This window comes from Tursiops truncatus, chromosome 18 (assembly GCF_011762595.2).
Source record: "Tursiops truncatus isolate mTurTru1 chromosome 18, mTurTru1.mat.Y, whole genome shotgun sequence".
Classification (NCBI taxonomy): Eukaryota; Metazoa; Chordata; class Mammalia; order Artiodactyla; family Delphinidae; genus Tursiops; species Tursiops truncatus.
In genome coordinates, this window is record NC_047051.1 from 13518428 (window position 1) to 13536702 (window position 18275).

The 18275-nt window shown below is 35.7% G+C and overlaps 1 protein-coding gene across 5 annotated transcripts in view; it reads left to right on the plus strand.

Annotated features, from left to right (window-relative positions):
• The first annotated feature begins 10173 nt into the window (after positions 1-10173).
• The window catches only part of UFM1 (ubiquitin fold modifier 1), a 77358-nt gene continuing 69256 nt past the window's right edge, over positions 10174-18275 (plus strand). For 2 of the 5 annotated variants that reach the window (XR_012327596.1, XM_033843373.2), the window contains exons 1-4: positions 10174-10277; positions 10353-10409; positions 13522-13579; positions 16922-16961. Coding sequence is in view for 4 of the 5 variants with exons in the window: in XM_033843373.2 (XP_033699264.1) it covers positions 10276-10277; positions 10353-10409; positions 13522-13579; positions 16922-16961 (157 nt within the window). In the remaining variant the exon portion in view is untranslated. The remainder of the gene's footprint in view (positions 10278-10352; positions 10410-13521; positions 13580-16921; positions 16962-18275) is intronic. The other 3 variants (XM_033843375.2, XM_033843374.2, XM_033843371.2) reach the window with 2 other exon arrangements.

Here is an 18275-nt window from a genome sequence, read left to right on the forward strand (position 1 = left end):
CAACAGTGAGAGGCCCGCGTACCACAAAGAACAAACAAACAAACAAACAAAAAAGCTTATGAACAAGTCAAGAACTGTAGCCTCATTCCTCTGAAAATTGTGAGTCATTTTCGGATTCCAAAATGGAGAGAAATTTCATTAAAATTTTGAGAAGGAAAATTTGGAATTGTGATTATATCCACATTAAAATTTTTCAGGGCAGAAGAAATTAAATTTTGTAACATTCAGGAAAGATGAAAATTTAAAAAAAGAAAATAAGAAAGTGTTAGAAGGCAAGGCAATTAATATGTTTATAGCCAAAGAATTTCAGTGATTTTGGCTTGCATTCCTAATCTCAGACTGCTAGACCACACTTCCATAGCTCCTAGAATATAAAATAAATTAAAATTCATTTTGTGTCACATATATTCAGTCTAAATTATACTATTAAGCCAAATGTTTAAATCTGTTTGCTACCAAAAAAAAAAAACCTTCAGAAAATCTTTAAATCTTTGAATCTATCACCCATTAGCTACCAAGCAGCTGGTCAAGAAATGCTAAGTCCAAAAAATTTCAATTTTAGAAGCTTTTCTCAATCAACAGCCTTGCCTCGGGTATTCAACATATCTGGAAAGTATCCCAACAATGGAACAGATGAACTATTTCTTTTTTCTCCTGCTTAGCTACAGGCAAAATCTAAAACTGTAAAAGTGATCACCACCCAATTCTTAACAGATATGATGCTGAAAATCACAACAAAACAAAACAACAATTGCATTCCTTCCAAGTTTTCAGATTTCTCCTTCTCTAACGTTTGTGTAAATTCCTCCCCCCAAAAAGCTTAAACCATATTCATGAGTTAACTGGCATTGTATTAGGGCTATATAGTCTTACACATGAATTTAGCAATTCCTTTACATGAAGAAATATATACTCTCTTAAGCAGGTTTCTGTATAGTTATCTCAAATGTTCCCATTTTATTCTCTTTGGAGGTTTATCTTAATCTCTGCATCGTTATTGTTGTGTTTAGAACACTTACATTCAATGTAATTATCAACATGGTAAAATGGGTAAATCTGCCATCTTATTGTTTTCCATTGGTCACTTCTTTATTTCTTATTTCCTTTTTTCCTGCCTCCTTTGGGACTGATTGAATTTTTATGATTTTATTTATATCCATTACTGGTTTATTGTTAAAATTATTTTATGTTTTAGTGGCTACTCTATTGTTTGCAATATACATCTTTTAGTTATAGTCTACTTTCAAATAATACTGTATCATTCACTTCTATTGAAAGAGACTTAACAAGGTTACACTTCTACTTCCCACCTACTTAAAGTTCATTGTCCTAGTGATGTCACACATTCTGTTTCTGCATATGTTGAACCACAAGACATTTTTATTATTTTTGCTTTGAACAATTATCCTTTAAAGAGCTTTAAAAAGTTAGACAAACTCTCTTGTATTTTTATCTACATAACCACCATTGCTAGCACTTTTTGTTCTTTTGTGTAGATCCAAATTTCATCCTGGTATCTGGCATTTTTTTACTTCTGCCATAGAACTTCCTTTAGTATTTCTTATAATGCAGGACTGTTGACCATGAAAGCTCTTTTGTTTAGCCGAGAAAAATCTTTATTTCATCTTCATTTTTGAAAGATATTTTTCATAGTTATAGAATTCCAGATTGACAGTTTTTTATTCCAGTACATTAAAAATGTCACTCTATTATTGCCTGGCTTGCAAACTGTTTGGCAAAAAAATGGACTGTTTTTCTCGTTTTTGTTCCTATGTGAATAATGTGCTTTTTCCCCTCTGATTTCTTTTAAGATTTTTTTTTCTTTATTAGTGGTTTTCAGCAATTTGATTTTTATGTACCTCGTTGAAATTGGTTTTTTTGTTTTTGTTATTTCTCTTACTTAGGTTGGTTGAACTTCTTGAATTTCTGTACTTAAAATTTTCATCAGATTTGGAACATTTTTTATCCATGATTTCTTCAAATACATTTTTGTACCCATAACCTTCTGGATATCACCCTTTCTCTAAAATATATTTGATATTTTCCTATAGGTCATTGCTGTTTCATTCATTTTTCTTCTGTGTTTCATTTTGGATAGTTTTCATTGCTAAATTTCCTGCAGTGTCTAATCAGTTAACCATTACTGGTAAGATTTTCATTTTAGATAGTGTCATTTTCACACAGATGTTCCATCTGGGTCTTTTTTATATATTCCATGTCTCTTCTCATCATGTTCAATTTTCCTCTATCTTCTTGTACTTACAGAGGTAATTATAACAACTGTTTGAGATCATCGTCTGCCAAATTGTCTATCTCTGTCATTTTGGTCTGTTTTTAATGAGTGATTTTTCTCCAGCTTCTTTGAATGCCTGTTAGTTTTTTATTGGATGCTGAACCTTCTGGGTGCAGATTTTGTTGTACTCCTTTAAATAGTACAGGGTGATGTTATGACACGTAATTACATTACTTGGAATCAGTCTGGATTTTTGAGGCTTGCTTTTAAGGCTTGTTGGTGTGGGTGAAGTACACCATCTAGCCTATAGTTAATTTAGAACTACTACTACTACTACTAAAGTAAGTAAGTAAGAAACCATAACCCTAGCCCTAACCCTTTAGAGGATTCTAATTAATGGCCTGTGTATTAAGGTCTTTTCAGCTGCTGAGTAGAAACAAATTATTTCCAGCTCTTTGTGAGCACCGGCAGTTGTTAAGCTTACTGCTTTTCAGTTACAACCCCCTCTGCGTCTATCCTTAGCCTTGAGGAATTTCCTCTCATGCATATGCACATGAAAACTCAGTGAAAGACCCTCTGAATATCTTACAGACTTTATCTTCAGCTCTCCCCTCTCTGATTGCTGCCCTGAAAATTCTATCTATCTTTGACTCCTTAGATTCTAATCTCTGGTCTCCTGGACACATTGAGACAACTGAGCTCTGCTTGAGTCTCTCTGCTGTGCTGTGGTCCATAAGCAGTAAGCTGTGGCGTTCATAGAACTCACCTTGTTTGTCTTTCTAATATTTGAAGATAGTTGTCTCATATGTTTTATCTCGTTTTCTAGTCATGTAATGCAGGGGAGTAGATCTGGTTTCTGTTGTTCTGTTATGCTCAGAAGTTTTATTGGCTGGGCCAAAATGTTCATTCGGTTTTTTCCATAAGCTGGCTCTAGTAGCACTTAGTTGTCTTTATCTTCATTCGAAACAATTTTGTTAGATTGTATGTGACAGCTGTCATATCAGCGTGCATTTAAAAAAAGACATCAAAATTGGTGAACTTTTGTATAGTCATTTTAATATTAAAGATGGAAGAAAAAAGCAACATTTTCGACATATCATGCTTTATTATTTCAAGAAAGGTAAAAACGCAACTGAAATGCACGAGAAGAATTGTGCAGGGTATAGCGAAGGTACTGTGACTGATCAAATGTGTCAAAAGTGGTTTGCGAAGTTTCATGCTGGAGGTTTCTCACTGGACGATGCGCCACGGTCGGGTAGACCAGTTGAAGTTGATAGTGATCAGATCGAAACAATAATTGAGAACAATCAACGTTATACCATGCGGGAGACAGCCGACATACTCAAAATATCCAAATCAAGCGTTGAAAATCATTTGCACCAGCTTGGTTATGTGAATCATTTTAATGTTTGGGTTCCACGTAAATTAAGCAAAAAAAAAAAACCCTTCTTGACCATATTTCCGCATGAGATTCTCTACTGAAACGTAATGAAAACATTCCGGTTTTAAAACAAATTGTGACGGGCAATGAAAAGTGGATACTGTACAACAATGTGCAATGGAAGAGATCGTGGGGCAAGTGATATGAACCCCCACCAACCACACCAAAGGCTGGTCTTCATCCAAAGAAGGTGATGTTGTGTATATGGTGGGATTGGAAGGGAGTCCTCTGTTATGAGCTCCTTCTGTAAAACCAAACGATTAATTCCAAGTACTGCTCCCAATCAGACCAACTGAAAGCACAAAAAGCGTCCAGAATTAGTCAACAGAAAACACATAATCTTCCATCAGGATAACGCAAGACCGTATGTTTCTTTGATGACCAGGCAAAAACTGTTACAGCTTGGCTGGGAAGTTCTGATTCATCTGCCGTATTCACCATACATTGCACCTTTGGTTTCCATTTATTTCGGTCTTTACAAAATTCTCTTAATGGAAAAAATTTCAATTCCCTGGAAGATTGTAAAAAGTACTTGGAAAAGTTCTTTGCTCAAAAGATAAAAAGTCTTGGCAAGATGGAATTATGAAGTTGCCTGAAAAATGGCAGAAGGTAGTGGAACAAAAGTGTGAATACATTGTTCAATAAAGTTCTTGGTGAAAATGAAAAATGTGTCTTTTACCTTTACTTAAAAAACTGAAGGCACTTCTTGGCCCACCCAATAGCTTACTCATTACAATTTCAACTTATTTTATTTCTATTTTTCATGCCCTTTAAAATTTCAGTTTAATTACTATAGTTTTATTTTCAGAATTTATCATTTTTCTTTTTCAAAATTTCCTCTTTCCATAATGCATCATTTTCTTTTAAGGCTAAAATGATATTTTTGTTTAATCTAATTCTTCAAATTCTTGGGAGGCTAAGTTTGTTTATCCCTATTGCTATGCAGTCATTTTTCATGTTTTGTTTAATACCTTCATCAGTGTTTTCAAAGAGATCTTAGAAAGGCTGCATTAGAGATTATTGGCATTATGCTTTCTGAACCCAGAAATCCATTTTGGTAATTTTACCAGATAATCAATTATGTTATTCCTTTACTAAAGACAATGTAAATTCACTCATTTATCACACAGTGTACCAATTATTGTACTCATGGGATTTTCATTTATAGAGGTGACTGAGTGATAACACAGAGGTTAATGCCATTAAAAATTTTTCAATTCACATTTCTCAAGAGAAGGGGGCACACCAACAACACAGGGCCTAATGGAAATCACCAGGTTTGGGTTAAGAGGCAGAAGTGCGGGGGAAAGCCTAGGTCAGAGCCTTTATTGGAATTTCTGCAGGAAAGGCAAGGCAGGGCCAGGTAAACAGCTTAGGTAGGGTTGGCTAGTTGGAAGAATTCTGGTGCGCTTTGGGCTATAGGGGTGGTCTCTAGTTACCTGACACCTGGGTTGCTTTCCCTAAATCATATCAATTATACCAAGGGTCATAAGCTCGAATGACTGCAGGGGATCAATAGAAAACATGAAAGTGTGATTAGGACGGCAGGTGTCTGTGCCAAATGTTAATACTCACTTAGCTGTACTATACAGACCAAGCCCCAAACTCTCCTGGGCCATTTGCTACCAGCTCACAACCTCTGCTTTCCCACCACAACCGTACAAGAAAGGTTAATATCAATGAGCAATTCCTCATCTCTAAGAAGTATATAGTCCTAGAAAAATCAGTAATGAGATTTCTAACACAGGGTCTCTGATTCAGAATAAACATGTCACACAAAGTAATGGTGTGGGAACATGTGAGGATATTCACATAATCTTTTATTCAAATGGCTTCTTTATTTAATAATATTTGATAAGAATCTTTAATTAGCCTTTTCTAACCTCTGCTTTCAGCAGGAGCAGTGAATTGAGTGAGTAGACTGTCCTTTGAGCAGATAAGCCTTAAAATAAGAACAAAGCAAGAAACAAAGTGTATAATCTACTGCATTAAGAACATTTGTGACTGCAGTTAATGGAATGTAAAAACATTACTGCAATTAGGAAGCATTACCAATCTACAACATTTTAAAGTAACATTAATTAATTCAACAAATACTGATTGAATAGCTGCTATATGCCAGATACTCTTCTAGGTGCTGGGACAGAAAAATTGAGTAAGAACTCCTTGAGAAGCTCATCAAATGAATTTACCATTCAACTATTTGTATTTTAAATAGTAACTACTAAAAATAAACTTGTATAGGGTCAAATTAGGTGAATTTCGTAAAGAAACATCAATAACTGTGTTTTGTCACTATCCTCTCACAAACCATGTGTGTGACCTTAGGCCTGTTCATAACCTCTTTTGTCCATTTTTTCATTTTAAAAAAGATAATAGTACACATCCTGACTGCTTTGTATATTTTATTTTAGACATTGAATAAGACAGTGAATGTAAAACATTTCAAAGGAAAAAAATGCTGTATAAATATAAGAGAGTATTATCAATGACTATTTCTTGATCTGTTTAGGCAAGAGAGTCATAAATAATTTTCAAATATATTTAAGACCAACAATATCAAATTAACATAATACTAATAATATTAATATTTAATAGTAATCAGCTGTGTGACCTTGAAAAAATTATTTAGTGCCTTTGTGTCTTAACTTCCTTATTTGTAAAATAAGGATAACAATATTTCCTATTTCAAAGAATTGTTTGCCACTAGTTAATGATATGACTCAGCTCCTTAACCTCTTACAGTGATTAAAAACCAGTTTTTAATACCAGATATCTGAGTTCAATCTCCTTTCAGCCACTTACTTAAACTTGGGATAAACTATTTACTTTCTCTGTGCTACTTTCCCCTCCTGAAAATAGAGTATTACTAGTACTGACCTCATAGAGCTACTGGAAGGATAAAAATGAGTAAATATGTATGTAGAAAAAACACAATCTTGTGGTTGGAATAGATCTGTGGGAGGTGACTTTAATTTCTCCAACAAGTATATTCCCATTAAACAAATAATTCACATAGTATTTAGAGAGAAAATTTAATTATGCAGCACTGGTAAATTCCTACTTCATACAATTTAAAGTGCTTTTTTGTAATAAAGGTATTTTATAATTTCTGTATTTAAAATATTGCAAGTTTTGTGATTCTCACATCTACAAGGCTTATAGTCAAACAATGACCTTTTTAGAAAACCTTGTTCATTTTATTTTCCTTTCTTTTCTCATTAAATTTCAGGAAATATTTGGGAAGGGTATGTAATCATAATAATCAGAGGCAGCACATTTTAAGCTGTATCACCTCTAAGGCCATTGTCTAGCCTTGCTAGGCTCTAATCTTACCTATATTTCTTTGTTCTCGGGCATACAAGGATGTAAACACTCCCTAACCTTATAATAGTTACCTTAGGATCAACACAGCATTTACATATTTTCACATACTTCTGTCTACCAGATCATTCTCCTCTTTGCATAAAGCTTCTTGTCATTGAATTATAACCTACAGCCAAGGTCTATGAAGGTTTAAAGTCTATATTTTGTGATTCCACTTATACTAAATGCTTAACATAATACCCAGCACACAGTAAATCTTGATGAATTTTGAGCTATTATTATTATCATTGCCCCAATAATACCAAGACCTGCTAGAGGATTGCAGGGGAAAGAAAAATAACAGGAAAAAAATGACCAAATTAAACCTCTCTAAAAATATCCATTTATTATTAATTGGTCAGCCTACAATTTGTTTCCTGTAATATAAAGTGTTTGGAGTAGAAGACCCTAAGTTTTATCCCAGTGTAAACCTTCCAGGATTAAAAACCTTGACTATCAGGTGATCTTAGTCATAATTATAAATACAGTCAAATTAGGGTGAAAAAGTTAGAAAGACAAAAAAAAAAAAAAAAAAAAATGGCCTCCAAATCTGACGTGTTGGACTTCCCTGGTGGCGCAGTGGTTAAGAATCCGCCTGCCAATGCAGGGGGACACGGGTTCGAGCCCTGGTCTGGGAAGATTCCACATGCCGCGGAGCAACTAAGCCCGTGCACCTCAACTACTGAGCCTGTGCTCTAGAGCCCGCGAGCCACAACTACTGAGCTCATGTGCCTAGAGCCCGTGCTCTGCAACAAGAGAAGCCACCACAATGAGAAGCCCGCACACCGCAACGAAGAGTAGCCCCTGCTCGCCACAACTAGAGAAAGCCCACGTGCAGCAATGAAGACCCAAAAAATAAAAAATAAAAATAAATCTGACATGTTTTCTATTTTATTTAAATGTGGCTACAAAAATAACTGGTAAGAAGAATTTTATGACTCTGTTAGCAAATTTCTTTTGTCCTTAAGTAAATTTAATTTCCCTCCAATTCCTTTCTAATAATGAGAACTTTACATGCTTTTGCAAACAGAATATTGGCATGTTTCATTGACACTTAATGAGTTCTAATATGGGCACACTGTGCACGTCTACAATCATTTCTGCCTCTACATGATACTAATTGGGCCCATTCCAAAACACGTTAGTCCACTTATGCTGTTTGTTGTCTTAAAGTGTTACATTTGCCAATAACCTCCTAAAATCCAGAGTTTGCTTCTCTTTACAGTCATTAAATATATTTCAACACTTTAACTTTTCAGTAAATAAGAAGGTCCTTCTTTTGTTAAAATATTTGCCAAATTTTGCTAAATGTATTAGCAATATTAAAAAAGAGTAAATACTGAGTATTAATGGATTCATTTACCATTTTTTATGCATAAAATGAAACAAGCAGAAATTATGCTATGACTGAGGAGACACACTTATGGGGAGGAGAGTGAGAGGACGGAGGTGAGAAAGAAATCTAAACATTCAGGAACATGTATTTGTCAATGTATTTTGGGAACACAATGTTTTTCCAGTGTACTTTTGTTATAATATATTAACATATTTTCTGAAGAGGCAGCTAAATGTGAACTGAAGTCACACTGCCTGAGGTTGAATCCTGTCTTCACTATTTTTACACATACAATAAAAATGCTGATCAAAACATGTTTGTCTTTTCAGGATTTTGCCCCATGTTTTTATATGTGAGCAGAAACAAAACTATAAATATCAAGATGTAAATATTGTTTAAAAACATATGACATGTATTCTTAGAAATAGAGACTGTATGTATGTACTCTAATTCTTCATTGCTGTTTGGCTAGCAGACACCAGGTAGACACAATCAGTAGTTTTCTCCCTACTGCTATTCTCAAAAATCTTAGTCATACCAACAAAGCCCATAGTTTCAGCTATTAATGCTATAACTGCTGATCCCCAAATCTATCAATCGACATTTGCCTCCATCCTTCTACATATATGGCAAGACCTACATTTTAAAAAGTGAATAAGACAATGACTGTCATGAGAATATTGAAGGCTTACTTTCCCACTGTCAGAATCATCTCTCTCTGCCTGGGGAGATACCACCATAGAAAAGTACTCTGCTGCAAAATTATGGCAAAGATGAAATTGGTTTTCAGCACTCCCACTACAGTTGCTTCCCTATTCCTCTCTTAGATATCTCTCCTTAAGAATCTAACATAATATACTAAATATTAACAATTTTTTTCTATTATATTAGTGCCTACGTGTTTCCCATTTTGTCTATTTATTGCAATGTTTCTTAAAGAGGGAATCACAGACATTGTAAGAGAATGTTTGTCTTCTAGACACAGATGCTTAGATTTGTAATAAAATTTAGAGGACGTACAGTCGTCTTCCCTCACTATATGAGAACCTGCGACTATTAGATCCTAGAGGGTTGGCACCTACCTACCTTACTCATCCCGGCATACCCATCGTTTAGCTTTAGTGCCTGACACAAAGAAAGGATTCAAATTTTTTATTAAGCTGAATAAATGTGACCGGTGATAGGCAACCTAGTTCCCTGGTTTAATCCTATTAGACCCACATAACAAACTATTGAAATCTATTCATGGATTAATCTTCTCAACTGGACTCCTCAAGTGCAGGGATCTTGTCTTTCTCTCACCAGCTTGATAAGTCCCTTAGCTGTTGAAATTTAAAATGTAAAAGAAAAAAATACGAGAAATCTACAAGATATAACATGATTAGGTTGCTGGACAGGCATAAAATACTAATATTTAAAGCCAGGTGAGGATTCCAACTTCTAGTGCATCAATCAAACTTCTCCGCGCTCAGGTTGCCTCGGCAACTTGGGAGAGCGCCCGCCTCCAGCCCCGCCCACCGCCCCGCTCTTCGCCCGCCTCCCGGGACCCTTACTTCCGACCCAACCGGCAAGCTGGGACCTGGAGTCCTGCTGTCTCTGTCTGTGCCTGTCTGAAAATACAGAAGAAAATAAATGCAATTAGAAGAATATTCATTCCAAACGATCCGCAATTTTGTTTCAGAGATATACATGAAAAAGCAGTAACTATCTGTAGCTTGTAGGCGCCGCCCAGCGTGAGCATCTGGGCTCGATTTTTCAGGCAGTGCCTTGGACACCAGCAACCTTGGAGGACCCCAGCTTGCCGCGGGAGACGTGGACCTGAGTAGGGCCAGACGCCGCAGAGGAAGTGAGGTTGGTGGACGGAGTTCGAGTGAGGTTCGTGTCCAGACCGGCAGCACCATGTAAGTGTTTGCTTTCCACCCGCCCCAGTCCCCCGTCCCGCTGCCCGACCTTAACTCTCCCGCTCTCTTCCACAGGTCGAAGGTTTCCTTTAAGATTACGCTGACGTCGGACCCGCGGCTTCCGTACAAAGTGTGAGTAGCTCTGTCGCGGGGGGGGGGGGGGGGTCGCTATGGGCTGGGCGATATGAGCCTTCCCCGCAGCTTCCACACCAGTGGTCCGCGTTCCTTTTCTCCCCTGAGCTTCCCACATCCCACTCGAACTGAGATATCCTGTAAGTGTCAGCTTGCCCAGGCGCGGGGCTGTGCGGATATGTGTGCTGGGAACGTTGCTGGTGATTTGCGAGCTCTCTTTGGGGGCTGACGGAGTGGGAGGACGTGTGGACGGGGCTCTGGTGATTTGCTGGCGTCCTTAAAACAGTCTCAATCTGCTCGTGATGAGAAAGGCCTTTCACCACTTTGACCAGCTGTTAGAGGAAGTAAGGGAAAGCATCCCAGTCCGGGTTCCGAAATTACTAGAACAGTCAGGCTCCTGATACTCGTTGAGTGTGACTCACTCGATAGTTGGGCTTCACAAAGTAGACAGATTACTCCCTCTCTCATCTTTGATTTCGCCCTTTACATTGGATTGTTTTCATCAACGTGTAAGTTGGCTGTAGAAAAAAAGAATAAGAAGGCGGGAGGGAGAAAGATGAAGGAGAGAGCAGCATCGGTGTCTATAAGAGTGCCTGGAACGTGGTACCAGTTCACTCAGTATGTGTTGACTGAATGAATTTAGCAGCACACTTCTAGTTCAGTGTGTGTATAGTTGTATGTATGTGTAATTTGCGTATGGGTATGTGTATATAAAATAGACACAACACATGTATGGGTGTGTCAGGGTCATTATGTTATGTTTCCTATTCAAAGTAATGGTATCTAGTATCTGAGTACTAGTAAAAGCAGCTCTGAGATTTGTGGGAAAACATGCTTTAACTTTTTAAGGCCACTTTTCACTTGTCAGGCAGGTAAATACATACTTCGATAGAGAAATGTTCCTTGAGTTGCTAATAGTTGAAGTCTAAGAAAGATGTTTCAGTCCTGGATTTATTCGGGGGAATGTCTGGGTTTTTATTGTTTGTTTTGTTTTTTTGTTTGTTGATAGATTCCCTGTTGGTATTGCTACTTGGTTATAGAAATGTTGAAATCAAACATTCTCTTTCATATACAGGATGCGTTAAAAAACACCTTTGGCTCTTTCAGTCTAATTCCAGTGTTTCCAGTCTTACTCCCCTCCTCTTCCTCCTCACCCCACCCCCGGCTACTTACCACCACCATCACTTAATCAAAGTTTCAGCCATCCTGTTCCCAAATTGACAAGCAAGTCTTTGGATCCTCCCTGTCTGGCACACGTTCTCCTGTGTGCTTCTAATGTAGTTTCGTGACTACCACTTCCTGACAGTATCCTTTAATGATCAAAATTTCACCTCTGAGACAATTTCTGTGATGATCTAGGGAGTTCATTTCACCCTTCCCTAGTGTCCTATAGAAACTTTGTTTTTATTCTTTATAATAACACTTGTCAAGTTATGCCATGGTTCTGTTTATGTGAAATATTTATTAAAAAAACAAATTTTGCCAGTAATTTACTTTAAAAGTTCATTTTAATATGCAGGATAGTTCCTATTTTTTCAAAACACCAATGTAATGTAAGCGTAAGTTTTACAAAATGATGTGACTGGCAAACACAAGAGCTTCAAATCTAGGTAAGGTTTCTGGAGTTGCAGTAACTCCCAGTCCCTCTGCAATTTTCTGCTAATTAGAACATGCACTAAAATATGTTTTTATTTTCTGTATTATTGGATTTTATTTGGACAGTCTCACCAATTTAATATGCAGATAGAAACTTATGTTAATGAATATCAACATGACATTTTATTATATGATACAAGGACATTTTCAGTCTCTAGTCCAAAAGTGAATTGAAACCGCAAACTTTAAGAAGTTCTCCTCTAGAGTTTTAGGACAGTGAGTCTCAGGTTCTAAACTATAAATAAACTACAGAAATACTTGCAAAGTACTGTTCCCAGCTTTGTAAACTTTTACATTGCCAGTTTATTAGATATTTTTTAATCAAATGGCTATCCTTTAGAATTTTGTTTTTCTCTCTTTTTATTCCATATAAAAAAGGAAAGGGAAAAAAATGACATCTATTTTCACTCTTTAGCATTATTTGGGGGGAGTGGACTAGGGCAGCTGAGAAATCTATTAACACTTTCCTTACTGAAAGTCGCTGTAATGTGCTGTGTCAGATACAATGATTTTTATATTCAGCAGTAGATCTGTAGACTAAGTGAGGGGATGGTACATATACCTGAGGGTGTTATATAGTAGTAGTTGGTATTAAGTCGTTAGAGAACAATACAGTGGTGACAAATTGAGAAGTTTCAAAGAGAAATGTTAGCTTTCCCTACTTTGAAAGAGGATTTGATCTTTAATCATTGTAATTTATTTTACATTAGGACTCTTATTAATCTTATTTAACTTATTTCTGTGTCTTTGAGTGCTTTCTTAAGGTATAATGTCAATTAATTTTTAGTGTTTAAGTTGGAAAATTGATGCAGATTGACTGTTTATTGGTGCTCTTTAATACACTTGCCACTGTACAGGTCAGTTAACAAAATCACACATCACTCTCTGAAATGTTTATATTGAGTGAGCCCATTTTCAAATGACATAAAGGTGGAAAATCACTGAACATCTCGCCATGGTAAACATACTCATTTTCATCAACTTGGACTACTATTTTAGACTTGATGATTGAAAGTTCACAGAAAGCTTCGTGAAAAGACTTATGATCTGATGATGCTTCCCAGGTAGCCTCTTCTTCTAATGAAAATGATCACATTCTTGCATGGGATGAACTGGAGGCGGCAAAGTGTACTGAAGACTGAGGAGAGATTCAACTTTTTGAAACCCATCTCTAGAAACAAGAAGCAACCTACACGCTAGACCTGTTTGTATCAAAGTATGAAGCATGTACAAATCCACACCTATGTAGGTTATTCATTTTCAAGCGGAGCCGAGGGCACCATCTCAGCAATAAGGCTAATAATTGCTTTCTTTCTTGGTAGAGTTAATGAACATAGTGTGCAATCATAATACGTCAACGTCAGACTCAAAAGACAGCTTTGTCAGTAGCCGAAATAAGTAACAGAGGACCTAAAAAAAACTCAGCCTTTTAAAAGATTCTTTTTAATTCTTGCAGACTCAGTGTTCCTGAAAGTACACCTTTTACAGCAGTCTTAAAGTTTGCAGCAGAAGAAGTAAGTACAGAAATTGGAACAACCTGTAGAGAGTGCAGTTTAGTGATGTGTCTCAAAAATCTGCATGCATCTTGACCCACCACTGCCACATGGGTTCATTACTAGGTTTACGCTGTCAAAAAGTTAAGCCTCACTTATAGATAAAAGTAGAGTGAAAGTTGAGACTCACCGATAAAAGAATGACTTAAATGGACACATCTATTTAATGTAATCATGGAAAATTATAAGGAGAATTTTTATTGAAATTGAAAAGATAGTGATGATATGTCAATTTTTTAAAAAAAACATTATATCACTGTAATCTGTACGCCTGTGTTTTACTAGCTTTGATTCTAGAAGTACAATTTTATTATATATTTATCTTAGTTTTCAGATTTTCTCTATAAAGCATGTGGACTGTCAGTAAAATTTATTGTTTTTAAAAGTGTTTTTAAAGATATGTTTGGGTTTCTGTTTTTAAGAAATAAAATTTTTTCATCAGAATTTTTTATCAGAGGCATCTGTAAAGTAACTCGTTGGACTTAACAATTAGAAGAGAAACTTGGTCTGGTGGAAGTAACCTGAAAATGTGATTTAGGAGACTTAGCATTCCTCTTTTAACTGTGTCATTAATTATCTGTTTGACGTGGGGCCAGCCCACGAATTTCTTCCTTAAATTTCTTAATGTGTAAAATGGGAATAGTTAATGCCTACCGTTCCTACCTGATTAAGTGATTTTGTGTAAAAATATAATAGCAGTTACTAAAATTTTGTGGAGTTAAAGGTGCAGTGCAGGTACAGAGTAACCCAACTCAGAATATTTCGTTCGAAATCTTACAAGTTTACAGTCACAGAAAAAAATTCAGTAATTAAATAAATAAGAAACCGGCTTAATCCATAGTCCGGCCCTGTACTTAAGGAATTAATGGAAAATCAGCCAGCCCATTAGTGCTTCCGGCTCCTTATAAACTATTGTCAGGGACCACTGCCATCGTTCATCACTCATTTAGAGTTAAACTGAAAAGTGGTATTACTTGCTTTATTGTCAATTTTGATCTATCCTTCATGCAGAAAGAATAACTAAAAAGAGGTGGGGAACAAATCTGAACACAGCATCATTACTTTTTGCTACACAGATCACTTGGTTGAAATGCTCCTGGCTTGTGGCCTGGCAGGTTCCACAGATTCCAATTTGAGAAGTAGATCTCTTCAAGCTATAATTAATATTTATTATTAAATTTTGTACTTATTTTATAGTGTGTCCTTTTACAAGGCAAAGGCATTGTTGTGATCTGGGTCTTCTAGTAAAGCTTGTGAAAATCCTAACATGTGTGCAGCAGAAAATGAACAAACTTCACGCAACCACATGTATTGATTAAGGTTTTAGTGTACCTTTTAATTATAATGAATCACGAGTGTTACACACTTAGAAAGGATATAGCTTTAAGGCAGCAGTGAGAAGGCCTTTCACAAGATGACATTGTAGACTCTTTCAGTAAGAACAAGATTTGACTTAAGAAACCAGAAGTCTGTGGATATAAATCCCTAGTAAAATTCTCTTAATAAAAAATAAAATAAAATCCCCCAGCATATGACTGGGAATTAATTTAAGGAATGAGTTGTCAAACCTGAAAGAGCCTCTTAACATCCTAAATTATAAGACATGTGGGATATGAGATAGGAATGAATGACAGCTGAGGAACATAAAGTGCACTTTGCATCTGCGAAAAAACTTGTCAGTACTGTAGACAGAAGTGGTAGTTGCTGTATGTACATCACTGGTAATGCTTCCCCAGATGTCAGTTTAACCATTGTTGCTACGTGCTGGAAAAGGAAGAAATTATGTCTGCAGTTGCTTTTGATTTTTAATGTCACAAAATATGTTACCACTAAGAAAACGCATAGCTTATCTTAAAATGGACATAACTAAGAATAACAAATAGAAACTTTGTCATATTCAAGTTTTAGACATCTGAAATTGCCTATAATTAATTTAGGTGTTTGATAAAATTTTAATAAGTATTACAGCCTCTATAAAAACTTTTGAAGTATTTTTAAATTTATTAAAGTACATTTTGAAGTTACTTTAAATTAGGTTTATTTAAAATTTTTAAAACTTTAAGAGGACACTTACACTTAAGAATGTGCGATATGAACAGTAAAATTATTTGTTTTTTAGGTACATAAGCCCGTAACAAGTAATTGTTCTTATGCATAGTTAAGTTCTTATTTTAAAACTTGGTTGTTCAATTCATAAATTAAAATAAGCTTTTAGTTGTTTTTCTCAACTATGATACGTGACCACTATAACTACCAAGAGCAGCATTTCCCAGAGAGAGTGTTTTCCTCAGACCACCAGAACCACCAAAAAAAAAAATTAAAAACTGGGATCAGTGGCCCAAAAGTATGGGAAACACATTATTGACTATTTTTTTGCCTGGAGTTAAATAAACTATATTAGCCTCATATTAAAGGATTTTGAAAAGACTAGTAGTTTAACTTAATGTTTTCCAAACTTATTTAATTACAAAACTCAACTAATATTTATAAAGTTAGTCCATGACGTAGAAGTGCTTAATTAATATTTGTTGGAAGAATGAACTATGAGGACATGAACACACTTTGACAAATACTGGTCTCTGGAGCATTAAGAGGAGAATTTAGCTTTTAGCTACTGATAAGCTCCATACCACATTTCATTGATTCAGAAAGCTCTTCTTTTTACATCTCAGTGGAGTCTTCCTGTCATGCTTGGCCATGTGGCAGTCACATAATTGTCTAGCTGACATCACCTGCACCTACTTGTACTTAGAGGTATTTCCTGGTGGCATAATTGGACTGTTGCAATCCCATGAGGTTTAAGTCAGCAAATCATTTAAGGAGAACTTGAGGAAGGAATATGAGCCTTGGTTGGCCTCCCATTAAACACAAGAGAGCATTTGTTTGAACTTACTATTTCCACAAAGAAATTTGAGGAATATTCTAAGCAGTTGCTTTGCTTTTATTTTTGCTTATGCCTGAGCATTATATATGACAAAAGTAAATCATGTCTAAGTCTGAAAGAGTAAACATTGGGTCATAGATTCATTGACAGTGTTTTTCTTTTTTTGTAGTGCATAAGAAAGATGCATTTTACAATGTATGGTGTCCTAGATACAATGAAATGCAGTATTTAGAGAACAGTGTTGCCCTTTAAAGATAAAGCAAGTTATAGTATTCTTTGATGATGTTACTTATCCTAAAAGATAAACCACATTTTAGAATTATAGAGTTGATTATATGTACCCCATCCTTGCTAACCATCTTTCATAGTTAATATTATATATATATATATGTATTTTTTTATCTTTTACTCCCTTTTAGTTTAAAGTTCCTGCAGCAACAAGTGCAATTATTACCAATGGTAAGAATTCATTTTAAAACTATGTATTAACTTTGAGTTACAGAAATTGTTTAAAAGAAACCAAATTAGTTAAAATTGACTTAAATATAAAAGGCTAAAACTTATATCAAGATAAATGATATACTTGATTGTAAACACTAAGTCAAGGTTATTGTTCATAATTGTCTCTTTTCATTTTTTTGTGCTTTTGTTATATAGTACAGCACTTGATAATATTTTGTGTCCTTATAACTTCATGACAAATTATTATTAAAAATAACTTGTCATTTTATTTAAAAAGGGGTTTTGGGGTTTTTTTTTTAATAAGTTATATTGGTAAATGCTTTTAGAATACAGGAAGCTAAGCAGGAATGTACCTTTGCTATACCTTGTTATTGCTTTCCTGATAGAAAACAATTTCTTATAGACTGCAATAATGAGGATTTTATCCAGTTAGATATATAAATTAAATTCTGAATGTCTTAGGATACTACTAATAATTAAGTTTAATGGAAATAGCCCTATGAGAAAATACTGAAACAAGATGAGGAATAAAGATTGCAGGGAATGCTTATTATCTTTCAAGAATACAAAGTAATATTCACAGGTACTGGTGAGTGGTTCGGGATTAGTTAAGATAGACTAAAAAAGAAGGTAGGTTTTTTTTTAATGTTTTATTTATTTTATTTATTTATTTTTGGCTGCGTTGGGTCTTCGCTGCTGCGCGCGGGCTTTCTCTAGTTGCAGTGAGCGGGGGCTGCTCTTCATTGTGGTGCGCGGGCTTCTCATTGTGGTGGCTTTTCTTGTTGCGGAGCACGGGCTCTAGGCGCATGGGCTTCAGCAGTTGTGGCTCGCAGGCTCAGTAGTTGTGTCGCATGGGCTTAGTTGCTCCAGGGATCTTCCTGGACCAGGGCTCGAACCTGTGTCCCCTGCATTGGCAGGCAGATTCTTAACCACTGCACCACCAGGGAAGCCCAAGAAGGTGGCTTTAATGTGCAATAATTAGTATGATTTAGTTTAGATATGACGGAATTTCTTATTCTGAAGCATTCTGCATGCTGTCACATTGAAATGTGTCTGTATTTAGATGAGAGCTATCTTACTTTTCTGGAAAGTTCTAAATTCACAGATGAGTAGCTATTGGGAAAGTGCTTTGTAAACTTTTATCAAGTGTCAGTGGAATTTACATCACTACGTGGGCTCTTCAGCCTTAGGATTTGATGCCTCAGAGCAATATTAAATGATTAATGACATACCTAAGGTGTTTTGGCTTTATTTTTCACTGGATGTGGCAAAATAGTATAAAAAACTATCTTCTTTGTAAAACTTACCAGG